Below are 15,958 nucleotides of genomic sequence, written 5' to 3' on the forward strand. Positions count from 1 at the left end.
ATCGATCGCGAAGAACTCGATCATTATGGTATGCATAGGAGGTTTCGAAGTTCACAATTGTCCCAGGATTCAACGTCCGCACCAGCCTAAACCAACCTGGAAGTTCGTTGTAAGATGCATCCCATTCGCCATGAAGTTTGACAATGGCATTTTGTTTTGCCAACCAAGCTTTTTTATAAGAGACGGTGTACCCATACTGCGATTGTATAGCTGAAATCAACACTGCAATAGCTATATGAGAGCTTGCTTTTACCATGGGCATAATGGCTTGGTATATCACTTCAGAGTCCAAGTTGGGATGATCTTGGTTGACCCCTCCAGTACAACATGTGTGAGGACCATTGTATACTATTAGTTCCCATATGTTATTTTTCCTCTTCATTTTCGATAAGCGAACCATCCAATTGCATCCATTTTTGCGTCGGGCACAGTAGCATACATAATTTTTGGTCGTCGATCGGTTGACTCTGGACTGAACAGAATTACGGATATTGTAATTTTTGATAGCCATCATCGCTTCTTCTTTGCTTGAAAACTCCATGCCTAAAGATAACTCACCATTATTTATTGATGAGTAATATCCATAGTCACCGAGATGAGGCATATCAGCAAATTCTGGCCCGTACATTGCACCATAATCAGCTTCATACATATGTGCAGGAGGGTCAGTTTGTGCCACATTTCCTGGAACTTCATCATCATCGGAGTTGAATTGCGGTGATTCTGGGTGAATGAATAGTCCAGTCTCAGCACCATCCGCACCAGGCTCACGAAGCGGTTCTTCTGGTGGAGATGATGGTTCCTCCATGCTCTCCACATTTAAGTCGAAGAACCTACTACTTGCATGCATTCCCCTTGAACTAGAAGACATATCGACATTGAGATCGAAAAAGCTCGCAGTCGAATGCCTCCCCCTGGAGCTTGAAGCCATCATGTCAAATGGAAACTGCACAGATGGTTGCGTCGATGGCATCTCCATATGGTCAAAGAAATTTGCAGATGAATGCCTTCCCCTTGAACTGGACGCGGTGTTGCCATACGGATTGTTCGTGGACCCACCTCGATACATATCATAAGGAGTTGCGGATGAATGTCTCCCCATTATGGCATTAAAATCATTACACATTACTGTAGTCGGGCTGTTAACTTGATCAACTTGTTCAGCCAGCCCATAGTGTGAGCTTAAAGATTGACCCCGAACAACACACACTTGAACAAAATGTGCATACATCTCAATAGCGACGTCTGAATAATTACTTTGAGCTTCAACCATCATTTGAACATCATCATTGTTCGAAAGTTCGAACGCTGTATAAGTTAATGGCAACAATGATGTTGGAAATCTGTACTGCAACGACATTCTTCTGTTACTTCCAACATGAATCTTCCTCGAAATCTTCGTTATCAACTCCTCAAGAGTTATGTTTCTCTTGAATGATATTTTAACATGCTCATTTGATACGAAAACAACGACGGTTTCATCTTCTCGAATTTCACCATTATAATAAACAATAGCTGAAAGTCGCGCCATTCTTTGAGTTTAAAAGTGCGACAATATTATATCTGCAAAAAAATAACTTAAACAAACCTGATTAAATAAATTATATATGAACGAAAATATAACACAAATTTTTTTTACACATCAACGTAAATAATTTAAATAATATAATTTTATATTATTACCTGCACCGCAAAACTATTTCGACGTATGCTCCTGCTTTTCAATTTTACAAACATAAAAATTAATTAAAAATAATTAGTATAATATTTTTTTCAAATAATGATAATAAACAATAAGTATAATTAAAAAATTATAACAAAATTACCTTATAACGAAAAATCGCACGAACTTCTAAATCAAATATAAGAAGATTGCCAGAATTATTATTCGTTGATGTAATTGTTGTATTAATTTATAAGAGATGAGAGATGCGAGGAGATGTGAGGAGAGATGCGAGAACCGGAGGTATTTATAAACATATAAGGCGCGGATCAGGGACCGTGTTAAATATAATTTTGGTACGGTGTATAGCGCGGCCCCTGATCCGCGCTATACCCCTATGTGGTGTACAGCGCGGAGCAGGGGGCGCGCTATACCCCATGTGTAACCCAATCAGCATATAGCGCGGTACAGGGAGCAAGCTATACTCCACGCGGCGCCAAATCAGCATATAGCGCGGTTCAGGGGGCAAACTTTACTGCTACGGGTGTTAGATCAGGAAATATAATATGACCGGTGTTAGATCGATATATATACCGATCACCAGTGATTTTTGGGGAAAATCGCCCATGTCTGTGCCCCCAAGTTTTTCTCTTAATCTTTTTCTGATAGTTTTCTAGTTTTCCCTCGTTAGTACGTATTTATCCTTCAATTTTTAATTTATTTAATCCGCACCGATATTAATTTTATTGTTAGTTGTGAACCGTTGATATTCTTTATTATTTATTATTTTTTTAATTTTTCATTTTCAATAAATATATTTATATGATACATTTTTATTTATAGCATATTTTTTCTATCTTTTGACACGCTTTTTAGTCATTTGAGCGTTGTTCTCACTTATATTTTTTAAAGATTGATTTGACATGAGTATTTTTTATCAAAAAAATATTTTTGTTTTGAAAATCTTTCTATATTTAGTAAATAGTAAAAAGAGTACCCTGTTACATCAGAACTTCAAACGGTTTGACCTTAACCATGTTAATGGTCATAGATTATTGATTAATAGAGAATTAAAGTCGATGTACCAATGAATCACAAAATGCTACGGTTCTTAAATATAATTTTAAAAATTTATTCAGAAGTTATTCGCGGGGTCATGCACTTTTTGTTTTCCTAGTTATAATGAAAAAAAGTACAACCGGGTAAATCTAGCCTATTATTAAAATAAACAACTCGCACACACTCCTTTTCCAAAAAAAGATCAATACACCAAGGGCTAAACTCAGATTTATTAGATTTATTGCTAAATATCAATATTAACCCGAAACTCCCATCAGATGACCAGTGACCCAAGGAAACGAAAGAATCAGTCACATTTTTCATATGATCTTCTATTTTATTTTAGATAGACTAAAAAAAAGAACTCGGTTCTTTTTTTGTATTATATCACTTTGAATCCTTTTCCATTACGATTGATTAAGATGACATTTATATTGTTGATCTTCCTTCTTTAGACTATTGGATTGGATTTGGATACATGTTATACGTTCGTGAATATCTTTTCACGTCACTCAAGTTTGATTTACTGAATTTGATTTACAATTTGTCAGTGATCTTTCAGTAGCTTCAATCTCTTTTGTGTTTCATTTATCGATGTGATCAAATCTATTTGTGTATATCTTTGTTCGAATTTCTTGGTTGAATTTTAATTTTTCGTTGTATGGTTCTTATGTAATATTAACTTGTTAATTTATTTCATTGATAATAAAAAATTATCCTTACTAAATGCTTAATTTACGATTATAATTGAGATATTTCATATTTTGAATAAAATTAATGATTTCTATCGATAACGACAACAAAAGTCCTTTTTTTCTTTAAATTTTTTTTAATGAATAAAACAATCATAGTCAATCCGAATGATAAAAAAGCTCTATTTAATCAAAAAAAATAGCATGAACATAGACAAATAGTAACTAATTAATTTAACATAACAAACACAATTAGCTTTGTGGGCAACATACGAAAGAAGTAATAATCTATTGCCTATGCTGGAGAGTGCAAAACTACAGTAACGCAGAGATATAACATGTTATTGCTGCTTCCCTCGCTTGTTGTGTAATAAGAAAGACAAGAGGCTTCATCAGTACTGGCTATGGGATTCTTATGCAAATTAACAAACTCCGATTTAAAGAACGAATCGTGTCGCCGATGAACCTCGACTTACTTAAACCCACAAAAAGCTTCTCGCATCGAAACGTGGGCTAGAATGAGGCGTGCCTTCGTAGGGTTTTGTTTGAACTGGCGTCACAGTGAAAAATAGTGAAAAAGCATAGATCATAATCTGCGTCTTCGTAAGATTCTATCCGAGCTAGTGTCACGATGGTAAAGCGCAGATCATGAAGCGCGTCTTTACCGAGAATCAGACACGTGACATAATACGGAGCTAGAGTTCATGTAACAAACAAGATAGTACTGCTTTATTAAATCCCTCAATTGTTAAAATATACAAAATAATCATTTGATTGTAGAGTTTTGCTTTGTTGAGTCATTCGACTATTAAAAGTTACAAAACAGTCACTCAACTATTTATTATATTCAAAACTTATCATTTTTTTGCTAAAAAGATTGATGGTATTCTGAACTAGACGTTAACATAATGACTGTGATATGATAAAAATCTGATCTCAGAATCACAAATGACTATCTTATCTCACTTAAAATGTTATCGTCCATTTAAACAATCTCCAATTTTTTAATAGAAAAAGATGAATTTGAAACATAATAAATAATTGAATAACCATTGTTACTTTTTATGGTTGATGGACTTAACAAAACAACATTCTATAGTAGAAGAATCATTTTGTAATTTTTAATAGTTGAGAAATTTAATAAAAAATACCCTATAGTCAAGGACCATTTGTGTATTTTACCCTAACCATTTTTTTCAATTTTAGAATATGGTTTCAAATCAATAGAATAGGCAACGGAGGATTTTCATACCATAAATGATGATGAAGGATTTCATACCATTATAATTATAAATGAATGAATAAATAACAAGCTTTGGAGAATTTTTCAAGAAGAGCGCACAAAGTCTAAAGCAGGCTTTATCTAAAATTGGCCTCCTTGAGCGACTTCAAAACTTCTTTTGAAGCCAGTTTCTTTGCCATCTTCTTATCTGATGCCGTCGATGTGTGCTTGAACACCCTGCCATTCGCTTCGACCTCGACAGTAATAGAAGAAACGCCGTTGTCGCTCGAAACAACGGGTTTTCTCAGCTCATATTGTTCCTTTTGACAGAGGTCATGCAACTCTTTCACAGGGTGAACCGTCATTGTTTCGGGAGTAATCATGGGCTCCAACAGCGGCCTTATACTCCGGAACACGGCTTCCTTGTTGTATCCTGAATCGACAAATATGGCCCCGGCAAGTGATTCCATCACATCCCCAAATACCTGCCAAAGTTTAAGAATAACATTTAGATAAATTACAGAAACATTCAAAAGAGTTTACAGCAATGATTTATGTTAACAGTAAATGTAATCTGATAACACACCTTGGGGAAAGATTTTTCGGATTCCCAACCAAAAGTATACTCCAACGACGAATCCCGGAAACTTTGGACAGTTTCTTTTATGTCCTTGTGTAGCTTCTGTGAACCGTGGAGAATGTGCTTATGCAACTCGGACTTGACAGCTGATAATGCATAGCAATTGTTGTTAACGGATGCCGACCTCAAATCGGTTAACAATCCTGGCGTGATCCCAGGATATTTATCATAAAAATGCAGCGTAATAAGGTAATCTAAAACGGAATCCCCAAGAAATTCCAGCCGCTGCACGGAAAAGAATTTAATTATGGTCAAGTTAAACGGAAGAGAAACGGAATTGACGACGTGGAATCATAAAACATCAAGATACAAATGAAATGACACAATTTTAATGTCATTCGTATAGCCCGACTATCCCTGAACTAACCTGATAACATCCTGGAATTGTAGGAAGCATATAAGAACCATGGGTTAGTGCTTCCACTAACAAAGAAGAGTCTTTGAACGAATAATTAAGGAGCGTCTCCATATACTGGACGTTAACATGTTTCTCAGCTTGTACTTGAAACTGCCTTTCATACGGTTTATTTGTAAAATCGATAGTAATACCAAGCCAATCCATAAATAATAAGGCAGCAGCTTCGCCACCAGTGCTAAGGTATGCACCGATAAGTGCCTCAACAGCATCGGCAACCCTTTTACTTTTCATCTTTCTTCTCCCGCGAACATATATTTTTTCATTAGACAGTGTCTCCTCATTGAAAGTATAGATTCCTGAACGACAACCAGGAATCATCCATTTTTTGGGATCGAAAGGTTCATCACGGATAAATCCCTGCAGTTTTGGGAGTTTCAAGAGCATATTAAAGAGAGAACTGATCCAAAAAGGGATAAAAACACCTCGATGATAACATGATCGAATAAATTAAACAAATATCTAGAGGAAAATTTACCGGAAGCTTCTTGTCACATCCTAGCATGCAAAGAGATTTATTTGAAATGATTTTCTCCTTCTTGATACTAAGAAGGCCCTCATGATGATTCCGATATCTTTTGAATAGCTCCTGGCAAACGATGTACTTCAGAAAAGAGTCACCAAGAGTCTCCAATGATTCCAAATGAAAACATTCTAGGCACTTCTTCGTGGTAATTGCCTCCAAAATCTACAGAGCATAGTTGAACCAAGTGAATTGCATTACAATGCTTAACTTTCAGATTATACATAGCTGACAAAGATATGCTTACCTTCATGGTTGGAATAGCAACATTTTGCACGGGGTGATCGAGATGCATCTTTTTTAAGCTGGTAGCAAGGAGCAAAGACTCTATCCTATGCATTATGGATGGAAGAAATGTGAAAGTATAAAACGTGCTAATCGATATGCGAGACATAATGACGTCACAAAGTTCAGGAGGCAATTCAACGAATGCATTACTTGATTCTGCAAAATAAATAAAACAAAATTTAAAAGATCAAAACAAATCTGAACAAACTATACTGAATTGATATGAATACTCTAAATGATGAGAAAAAGAGAAAAAGTGCATTCTCTTTCACCAATTGAAAAATTCAAAGGACAACCGATTTTGTACTGGACATTCTGAACAAGATTTGTTATTTCTACAGAACACCTTCGATATCAAACTTATGCTAAAATGCTGAATTCAATCGCCAAAATCATATGCAGCTATCTTTCTAGTCTCTAGAAAACAAGATGATAAGTGAAAACATGCCTTTCTTTTTCTGTCTTCTGCACCTTGTAAGGTGATTTTGTAAAGGGAAAATGTGTCGCCCAGAAAGGAAAGAGACTCGAGTAAAATGCAAATTGACACCATGGCTGTAATGTCACATGAGAATTGGGTTACTAACAATAAAATAAGTATCACGTATTCCACATTAATTCTTCATAAAAATACTGAACAGGTGCTTACCGTTGTTCATAATACTGCTTATAGGTCATTTTGCTTCCATCACTCAGACTCAAAAGTGAATTCGCATTTAAATCATTTAGAAAACCAGTGATAATATAGGCATGGCCATTGTGCGGGGTAGAGACCAACGAATTCTGAATCATGCAAGTACAGAGTGGACCACTTTTGGTCTGTATCATACCAGCATTACAATTCTTGTGATAATTCCATACCTTTTCATAAGAAAATAAGACAGAAGAAACTGATAACCAATCAATTGCAGGATTTCGGCCAACGTAATTGGATGGCAGAAGAAGGTAATCAATGTCAGAACTTCCTGACGTAAGGTCACATAACATCTCTGTCAACTTTTCTACTTTACGATCCATAAGAACTCGAAAAATGGAAATCTGAAACCTTCTACACAAGTTAACCTATCAGAACGGACAGGTGCAAAGAGGGGAAAATGTTAAAATCCGAATGGCTTACTAAATATTTTTTATTTTTACCACATTAGAACAATAATATTTTAAAAAATTAAATAAAACAAGAAATAGTACCTGGTCAGAATCAAGACTTATTGGTCCAACATATTTCAAATCAACTGCTAAAGTACCCCTATCAACTTCCAATTTGATACCCACACTTTTTTTATCCATTTCAAGCTGACTTCTCAAAAGAAGCATGATGTTATGAACTGGAAACTCATAGTCATAGTTCTGCTTCAACTCTATTAAGTGGCAGTAATACTTTGTCAGGGACTCCTGTAAACCCCGAGTAACCAGTTCAGGTGGAATGAAAATCGGTTGAACGTCGTGATAGGGTTCTTTTCCTACAAATCAAATAATTACATAAAATGGGGGAATGTTAGATACTACTTCTAACATCTTTAAGTATATTGAAATCGCATAAAAGATTGTTGAAGATAAAGAAAACATAGGCATGCATTATTGTTACCAGTTTCTTCTCCATCATTTTCCTCCACTACAATATCAGGCACAAGATTATCCGTTAAAGCACCAACTTGATGGAGCTGCTTGCATGCTTCAAAGCATGCCTTTTGCTTTAGGTTTTTAATGTTTCCCTGGACAGAAACAGATTGAATAGGGGAACTCTTGGGTAGATGGATGGTGCAAATCCCCAATTGCTTGTCTTTGATACACCTTGGACTAGGTTTAAAATACGTAAAGAGAACAAACAAACACGAGAAAGAAGCAAAAACATTAACCCATGTGCACAATGATAATAACACTATAACTAGAATGTACTATAAGTAAATACTAAGAATTACTAACCCATCTGCAGGGAGACGTGAGCAATAGAAGTATACCAAACCAACACTAGAACTAAGAGTCATACATGCCTCTGTACTTGCAACCTGGTAGAACTCTTCATTGTATAAATCATTACTAAGAGGAGAACAAGGATCGGATGCATGGCATAACGATTCCTTTCTCATTACATCTCCACTAGTAAGATACTCCTTCAGTCGAGATTGTGTTTTAAAATCCCCACTAAGTAATTAAACCAGAAGCACTTGTTAAGAACATAAGAAGATCCGTGATATAGTTTACTCAAAAATACAAAAATAAGCAAATTAATAACAGTTTTTTTTTACCAAATATGATTGCATATTAATTTAAAGGTATTAACAAGTTAACTATGGTAGCACTAGCAATAAAGATTTTTAAAATTTGAGAAATAATATATGGGAAGGAATAGAAATATAGATTATTACCTCTTCACCATTAACAGATAGTCTGAATTTTCCATTCTAGCACGTCCTCGAGACTGTATGAAACTACAAATGTTTGATGAAGGATCAAATCTGATGATTAAGTTGCATGATTGGACATCCAATCCTTCTTCAAGAATAGAAGTAGCAACAATAATGTTAACCTGCAGGAATGGAATACCATCATTCAAATGCAGCTGCTAACAAAATCATATTTTCCTATTATACATGACATGAAAACATACCATCCCTCTGCGAAATTCTTCTACAATTTCATTCTGTTTATTCCTAGTCTGGTTCAGCATTTTAGAGCTATTTCCTGCAACATATTTGGACTTCCAAATACTGTTCTTTGGAAGCAATTCACTGAATAGTGACTGAAGTACAATGGCTGTCATAACCCGCTCTACAAAAATTATACACCTTATGTCCTTCAACACCCTGCATTATAGAACATAACAAGAAGAAATAATGCAAAACAGAAGAAAAATGAGGGAGATGGAATTAAGAGGGTTTGTAGATAAAGTTTTTCAAATCTGACAAAATCCTTTAGACCTTTTTTGAGACGACAGTGGGCACAACAGTGAAAAGAAAACAAAAGCCCTTCCCTTTTGTATTATTAAAGATATTATTGCAGCTGACACTCCTCCAAAAACAAATCTTAAATAATAGGAGAGCATAAAGGATAACACTTGAGGGCAGCAATACTCTCTTAGCACTTAGTTAACCAATAGAAAAACGGATCAAAATGTATGTTAACCTTGTTACCTGTATTCAGAAAGAGATTCAATAAGGCATAAAACTTTTGTGGTAAGAAACCCAGCATCCACACTGGCTTTAACATCATCAGCAATACTCCAATCTGGACCTATGTGGTGAAATAAAAAACAACAAAAATAAGAAGAAAAATGATGAAACAACTGATTCTTAACTCACAATAAGAGGAATATAAAAGTACCAGATGCTATGCATGTTTGAATTGCATGGAAAGCATCCGAACTGAAGCTCCTAACAATTTTCTCTCCACGCACATCCAATTTCTCCCACAAAAGAAACTCATTTTCATTACACGATAAGTATTCTGCAGCCTATTACAAATGAACAGACTCAATGATACATATATGGCACTTTGGCAGCAGCAAAAATCTACTGTCTAAAGAGGTACCTTTAAAGCCAACCAGACACCGAGCTTGTCTAAACAATACATTAAAGTTGAATGTATCTTGGATATTTTTTTCCTTGTAGACAATGATGCAGAAGGTTCAAGATCCAAATTGTCCAACGAATGCTCATGCTGAAAAAGCAGTACATCTAATGTCAGTGTCCTAATGGGAAAAGGTACAGAATGCATATTAAAGTATGAACCAAGCCCCAAGGGACAGGAGGATCCCATTCACACCTTTAAATTTCAACAAACACCCAAAGACAATGATAATCCACGAGAATAAAAATTTTCATTCCGCTTGTTTGCATCCCAAGACAGTACCCCAAGAATGTGCTTAGCAATTAGGATTCCTAAAACTAGCTAAACAGAACCATCATAAATACTGATGCATCTCCCATACTACATACACACATATTCTGTGTAAAAATATTTTTGATAAATTAGCATGTCAGAAACATAGTCTTTAAAAGAAAATTTTCATACTGATGATTGTATTGTAGCCACTGGTCTAACCAATTTCACTAACGAATCATTAACATTACGATGCTGCAAGCAACTCCACCAATCAGTCTTCACACATCCAACATCCTTACATTCTAACTCCCAAATGACTCAGGCCCAATTAAAACAAAAGAAAAATAAAGAAAAAGAATAACAAACAATTATTTTTCCTGATATTTTCTAGATACAAATCCACCCCAAAAGAAAATATGTAGTGCTTAGTGCAAGTTGAGTTAAATATAGATACACCAGTCAAAAGAAAATCCAAATTTATTTAACTAGAAAAAAAGTCTTACTCCTACACGACTCAAAAGAGAAGAAATTTCTCACAATAAACTGGGCAACATATCAAAAAGTTTCAACAAAGAATAGATGTACCTTTACTTTCAAAAACATCCAATTCCTTTTCCAAGTGTGCATATACGTTATTTGGTATTTCCGTATGATGGTAAAATTTGAATTTTGGAGTCGAAAATGGAACAAACCGAGCAAGCACTGATTCACTAGCACATGTATACACCTTCAATGGAGGAAAATATACCATGTAAATACTAAAATGAAATTTTCCTTACAACGCAATTATGTCTCAAAGAAACAAATCATAAGCAGAGGCAAGAAATGAAAAAAATATCTTTTAAAAAGTTATATGCATCAAAATATCATGTGCATAACAGTATAAAAGACAAAAGGCAAAGGAGAAAGAATTGAAGAACACTTATCACATCTAGGCAGTTCATTTTAAATTTTACAATTAAGACACAAAGGAATAATTGCATAAAAAAGAAAATTAATAAGGTCTGTCTAGGAAGATAATTTCATTTTCATGAAGGTACAAAAAGAAAAGGTCAAGACTTGACGTGCAAGTCCTGTTAGAGAGAAGAATAACCATCTAAACATTCCCCATAACTGTAGATGAGATTCCAAACAAGCAAAGCTTGGAAGCAAAAGAAAGTTGTATAAATGACGATCAACAGATAATACAGTAGAAAACAACCCTAAACCTAAACATGTAACAGCAAGAATGATAACAAGTTTCAGGGATTTCATGATAGGGGATAAACCATAGTTTCAGAAGGATTTGAGGCTTAATCCCATCTCAGAGGCGGGGAACCGGGAATGTAACCATTTTTGCAAAAGCTCAAGGTCTCAAGGCAAATCAGTTTTTTTATACATTTTGGACAAGTTTCCTTTCAATTTCCCTTCAATCAATACTTTGACTCAATGCTTTTCCTTCCTTTTCCCCCTTCCAATTAACAAACACTGATTTCAACAGACCCTTAGTAAACTTGTATAACTCCACTCCAAGATGAACATGTAAAATGAGAATTGAATTAGAATAGTCCCATAGAAAAATGAAAAATCTAACCTTTGCATTCATAATGGTCTCCAGCTCATGGATCTTCGGCCAATAGCCATCAACCGAGTTTGCCCCTAGGGTAATAGAGAGGGGTAAGACGTTCAAGTAGACAAATACTATAAACAAATAACCAATAAACATGAAAATCTTAAATGAATCACCTTTTGTGCTTATAGGGGAAGCAGTCATCCCAAAAATCCTAGGAAGGTTAGACGCACCAGCTGACAATTGACGATGATAGAATTCCTGTAATGAAACAAATCCTCAAGCAAAACTGATTTTAATACACACACACACATATATATATATTGCTACATCTGAAATACTCCAGTAGATTGATGATTTATAATTAAACTGAACTACGAAAATAACATAATTCTGATTTCCCTAGCAAACGACATTATTACAACACAAAAATCATGCAATGATTTTTTCTCATACAAGTATGATTGACTACAGGAGACAACAACAAAACCCTATTCCCATATGCAAAGGGGTAAGGGGGAGGTAGGGTAGTAGGCTGCCCCCAACGCCAGGTTGAGAGGATTGACTACAGGAGACATTTATATTATTAAAAGAAAATCCCCCCTATTTGATTTCATTGCCATTTCTATTTGATAAGCATCACAACAATGCATACAGTAAGCAAAATTAGAATATATATATATATATAAGTATGAATAGAAAGAGAACTCACGGCCATAATGGATGCATAAGGGTGCTTTCTTTTGGTATGATGACATTCATCCATTATCAGAACCTTTATCATGCTTATTTTGAAGAAGCTATGCCTCAATCCATTGAGTAAAATTTGAGGTGTCATCACAAGCACCTGTCAGTAAGAAAGACGTGTTATTGCTAGCTGCATACACCATATGTAAGAAAGAAAGAAAGATGCACAATACCAGTCAACAAAAGAAGCCTGTGCCAGTGAATGAGTAGGTATAAAGACAATAATGGTTTGCAATTCACAGATTTTGCAATGAGCCAATAGTGACATGTAGAATACTTCTAAACCACAAGCCTCACTATTTCTCATTGAAAAAGTACAAGTACCCAAACTATTCCAATGTATATATTAAGGGCAAATGACTGAACTGCCAAAGAAGTGTGAAAAACTAGAGGCCTGAATCATGGAGGATAGACCTCTGTATGCAATAAACTATTTTGCACACTCTACCTTGGTATCGATGATCAATAGGAAGAGATACATGGAACACAAGAAGCTCCATTTTATAAGTATCAGGACTCAGGAGTGCAGACCAATGACCAATCAGTATCTTAAGCTTAAGAAACATACTACAATATTCTGTTGATCAACACCAACTTTAACTGCTTAATAAACATGAAGCAAAAGTTTATTGTATAATTTATCAGCTAACACTTCAAAGAAAAGTTTTCAGAAACTTGAAATTATGTAAACTAAAATGTAAAAGCAGATCAAGGAAAAAGATAATAAATTTAAAATTGGAAATATTTCACAATTGAAATAATAGTTAAAAAATGTCAGTGAAGAAGCCAGCACATCACATAGCACCTACATCATCGGCATGATGAGGAAAAGAAAGCAGTTGTTCTGCATCACTTCCATATCAACTAAACGTTACATATAGGAAAAAAAATCCACCTCATATTTCTCGATTTCTTGGTTCCATTTCGTATCGTCCCAAAAGTCGACCTCCATATCTCCCCAATACTTGCCCACTTTCAAGTCCGTATGCATTTCCACAGCATCAGCTTGCTAATCATCATGTAAAACAATAAGAGAACTTTGGGAACCAAGAAGAAAACACTAATATCAATACATAAATAACTCAAAGATTTTATATCATACTCAAATTCAATCTTGTTTCAGTATTTTGTACTTATTACATATAAAAATGCTATTTAGACCATGAATGTCTCTTTGAACTCAGCTTTCCAGCATGCTACAAATATACACGGGATAGATACTATTCAAAAAGTCTCAGCAACAAAACTGAAGTGTTTTCCTAATCTTCTAGTAACGGTATGAATTAAAAAGGAGGGTATGTAATCTGACATACTTGTTTAACCAGGACTACTTTGGGAACCAAGAAGACAGCAAAAAAGGGCGAAGGCTTGCGAATGAGGTAGGCATAGCTGCGGAGAAGCATGATGGCAATCAGTGTCTTGCCGGAGCCAGTTTCCAAGTAAGCTATCGTGTTTTGCTTGATAGCTTTCTCCAATGCTTCAATCTGGTAGCTGTTGCATCAACAAACAAATGCAGAAAACATCACAGCTTCCGACATTAGTTCTTGACATAAACAAAAGGTAACAATAGTACAGAACACAAAAAGAAAAAGAAGAAATTTTATCCCACATCATCAACTAAACCATCAAAAGAAAAAATGAGAATGAATCACCTTCTGGCAAACGAAAGAGGATCGGTAGAGTGCTGTTGGGAAATGTCCACCTTCATGTCAACTGCTTCCATGGCTGCCAAATTCATCAATTTAATATTTTCTGCCAGTAAAAGTGAACACATTACCATAACACAGAAATCAATAAAAACCCATTTTTTTCTCTAACAAAATCACATTCGAGAGGAAATCAAACTTATGCCCATTATCTCACTTGAGAGAATTCCAAGAATTTTTCACAGCCACCGATTAAATATGACATATACAATCACCGATATTATACCACTTTTATCATTCTCTTATACTGTTTTTTAATATTTTGAACGGACTTAAATATCAGAACAAGAAATACTTTCACTCCCGTTCTATGCTTGAGACACCTCGCCGGCTCTTTATTTGGCTAGTTCTCCAGACTCACCGCTGAGGCCCGAGAACCCAGAAAATACATACATCACAAACAAAACCCAACTTATATCTCTCCCATTAAAACAACACCAATGGCATGACAAAAAAGAAAGAGAGAGAATCAAAGAACAAACCCAAAAAGAGGAGAACAAATTAATCAACACAAAGAAAGAATGAAGCAATGTAGAAGATACATACTCCTAAAGAAGTTGAAAAGGCAATGAGAAACTCAAGGTATCAATGGCGGACGCTCTCTTTTTTGTTTTTTGTATGCTTTTGGAATGGTACTTTCTGAGACAGCAGAGAGCACCTGTATTAATAATAACACGATAAACAATCAAAGCAACTGCGTCCTGAGAAAGGATTCGTCCTTTACCCCTTCGTAAACTTGCAGACGAAGGTTTTGAGTTTTTTTAAAAACTTTTGAAAGGATTCGTCCTTTACCCCTTCGTAAACTTGCAGACGAAGGTTTTGAGTTTATTTAAAAACTTTTTCCCTACTCGTGTCCCACCCCTGCTAACATGGCATTTCCATGGCCAAACGGTCGGCTGCCACAGTCGGCTAAACAGCCAGTTATTACGATCTATCAAAAGAATTTAATGGATTGAATACTTGGGACTTTTGGGATTATGATTGAAATTTACGAATTTGAAGAATTTTGGGTTTTGGGACGATATTAAAGATTATGATCGATCATTTGATGGTCGTTGATATATGAGTGGTAGGCGACATATGGATGGTCGAAAATGATTAGTGATTGGAGTAAATGAGATTAAAAAAAACGATTTTAATTTTTTTGATATTTTAGAAAAAAAATTGGGGCATTTTTGAAAATATAATATTTTAAAGTTTTTATAAATAAATTTTAAAATTACTAGATTATGTCATTGTATCAATTAACATAGTAAATTAACATTGTTGACAGCTCGAACACCTAAAACAATAATGCTTACAACGTTTGACATCGAGATAAGTAAAAAAATTATTTAGACACATATTCGTGAAAAAATGTATAATTTAGATATTTATTTTATACTTAAACCTTTATTTTTATATATAAATATTTATTTGATTAAACCTTTATTTTTATATATAAATATTTATTTGAATTATTTTTTTAATTCCATATGATAAATTATATTTGCAAAGGGTGCTTTTGTCTAAATTATCCTGGATCTTTATAAAGAATTAATTACTAATTTTATAATCAAATATATTAAAAAAAACATTTTAAATTTAATTTAAAGTAACACAATGAAGATATATAATAACATAGTGAAGATGAAT

General features: G+C 34.7%; 1 protein-coding gene across 2 annotated transcripts; it reads right to left on the bottom strand.

Moving 5' to 3' along the window:
- Positions 1-4,716: 4,716 nt before the first annotated feature.
- Positions 4,717-15,023, bottom strand: LOC120149469 (endoribonuclease Dicer homolog 2-like). Of its 2 annotated transcripts, XM_039162243.1 has the most exons (23): positions 14,870-15,023; positions 14,270-14,369; positions 13,931-14,108; positions 13,513-13,626; positions 12,583-12,717; positions 12,047-12,131; positions 11,895-11,959; positions 10,913-11,048; positions 10,028-10,173; positions 9,821-9,950; positions 9,631-9,730; positions 9,108-9,303; positions 8,866-9,026; positions 8,423-8,641; positions 8,085-8,311; positions 7,688-7,959; positions 7,149-7,561; positions 6,951-7,054; positions 6,462-6,658; positions 6,170-6,379; positions 5,644-6,051; positions 5,223-5,501; positions 4,717-5,121 (listed from the first exon to the last, which is right to left on the bottom strand). In XM_039162243.1, the coding sequence occupies exons 2-23, from the start codon at positions 14,353-14,355 to the stop codon at positions 4,774-4,776; spliced, it is 4,209 nt and encodes a 1,402-aa protein (XP_039018174.1). In that variant the 5' UTR covers positions 14,356-14,369; positions 14,870-15,023; the 3' UTR covers positions 4,717-4,773. The 2 variants fall into 2 exon arrangements, with proteins under 2 accessions (XP_039018174.1, XP_039018173.1); XM_039162242.1 differs by lacking the exons at positions 12,583-12,717; positions 13,513-13,626; positions 13,931-14,108; positions 14,270-14,369; positions 14,870-15,023 and having other exon boundaries at positions 10,028-10,156; positions 10,907-11,048; positions 12,047-12,119.
- Between the last annotated feature and the right edge of the window lie 935 nt (positions 15,024-15,958).

The sequence above is a fragment of the Hibiscus syriacus genome, unplaced genomic scaffold (genome assembly GCF_006381635.1).
Source record: "Hibiscus syriacus cultivar Baekdansim isolate YM2019G1 unplaced genomic scaffold, ASM638163v2 tig00111005_pilon, whole genome shotgun sequence".
NCBI lineage: Eukaryota > Viridiplantae > Streptophyta > Magnoliopsida > Malvales > Malvaceae > Hibiscus > Hibiscus syriacus.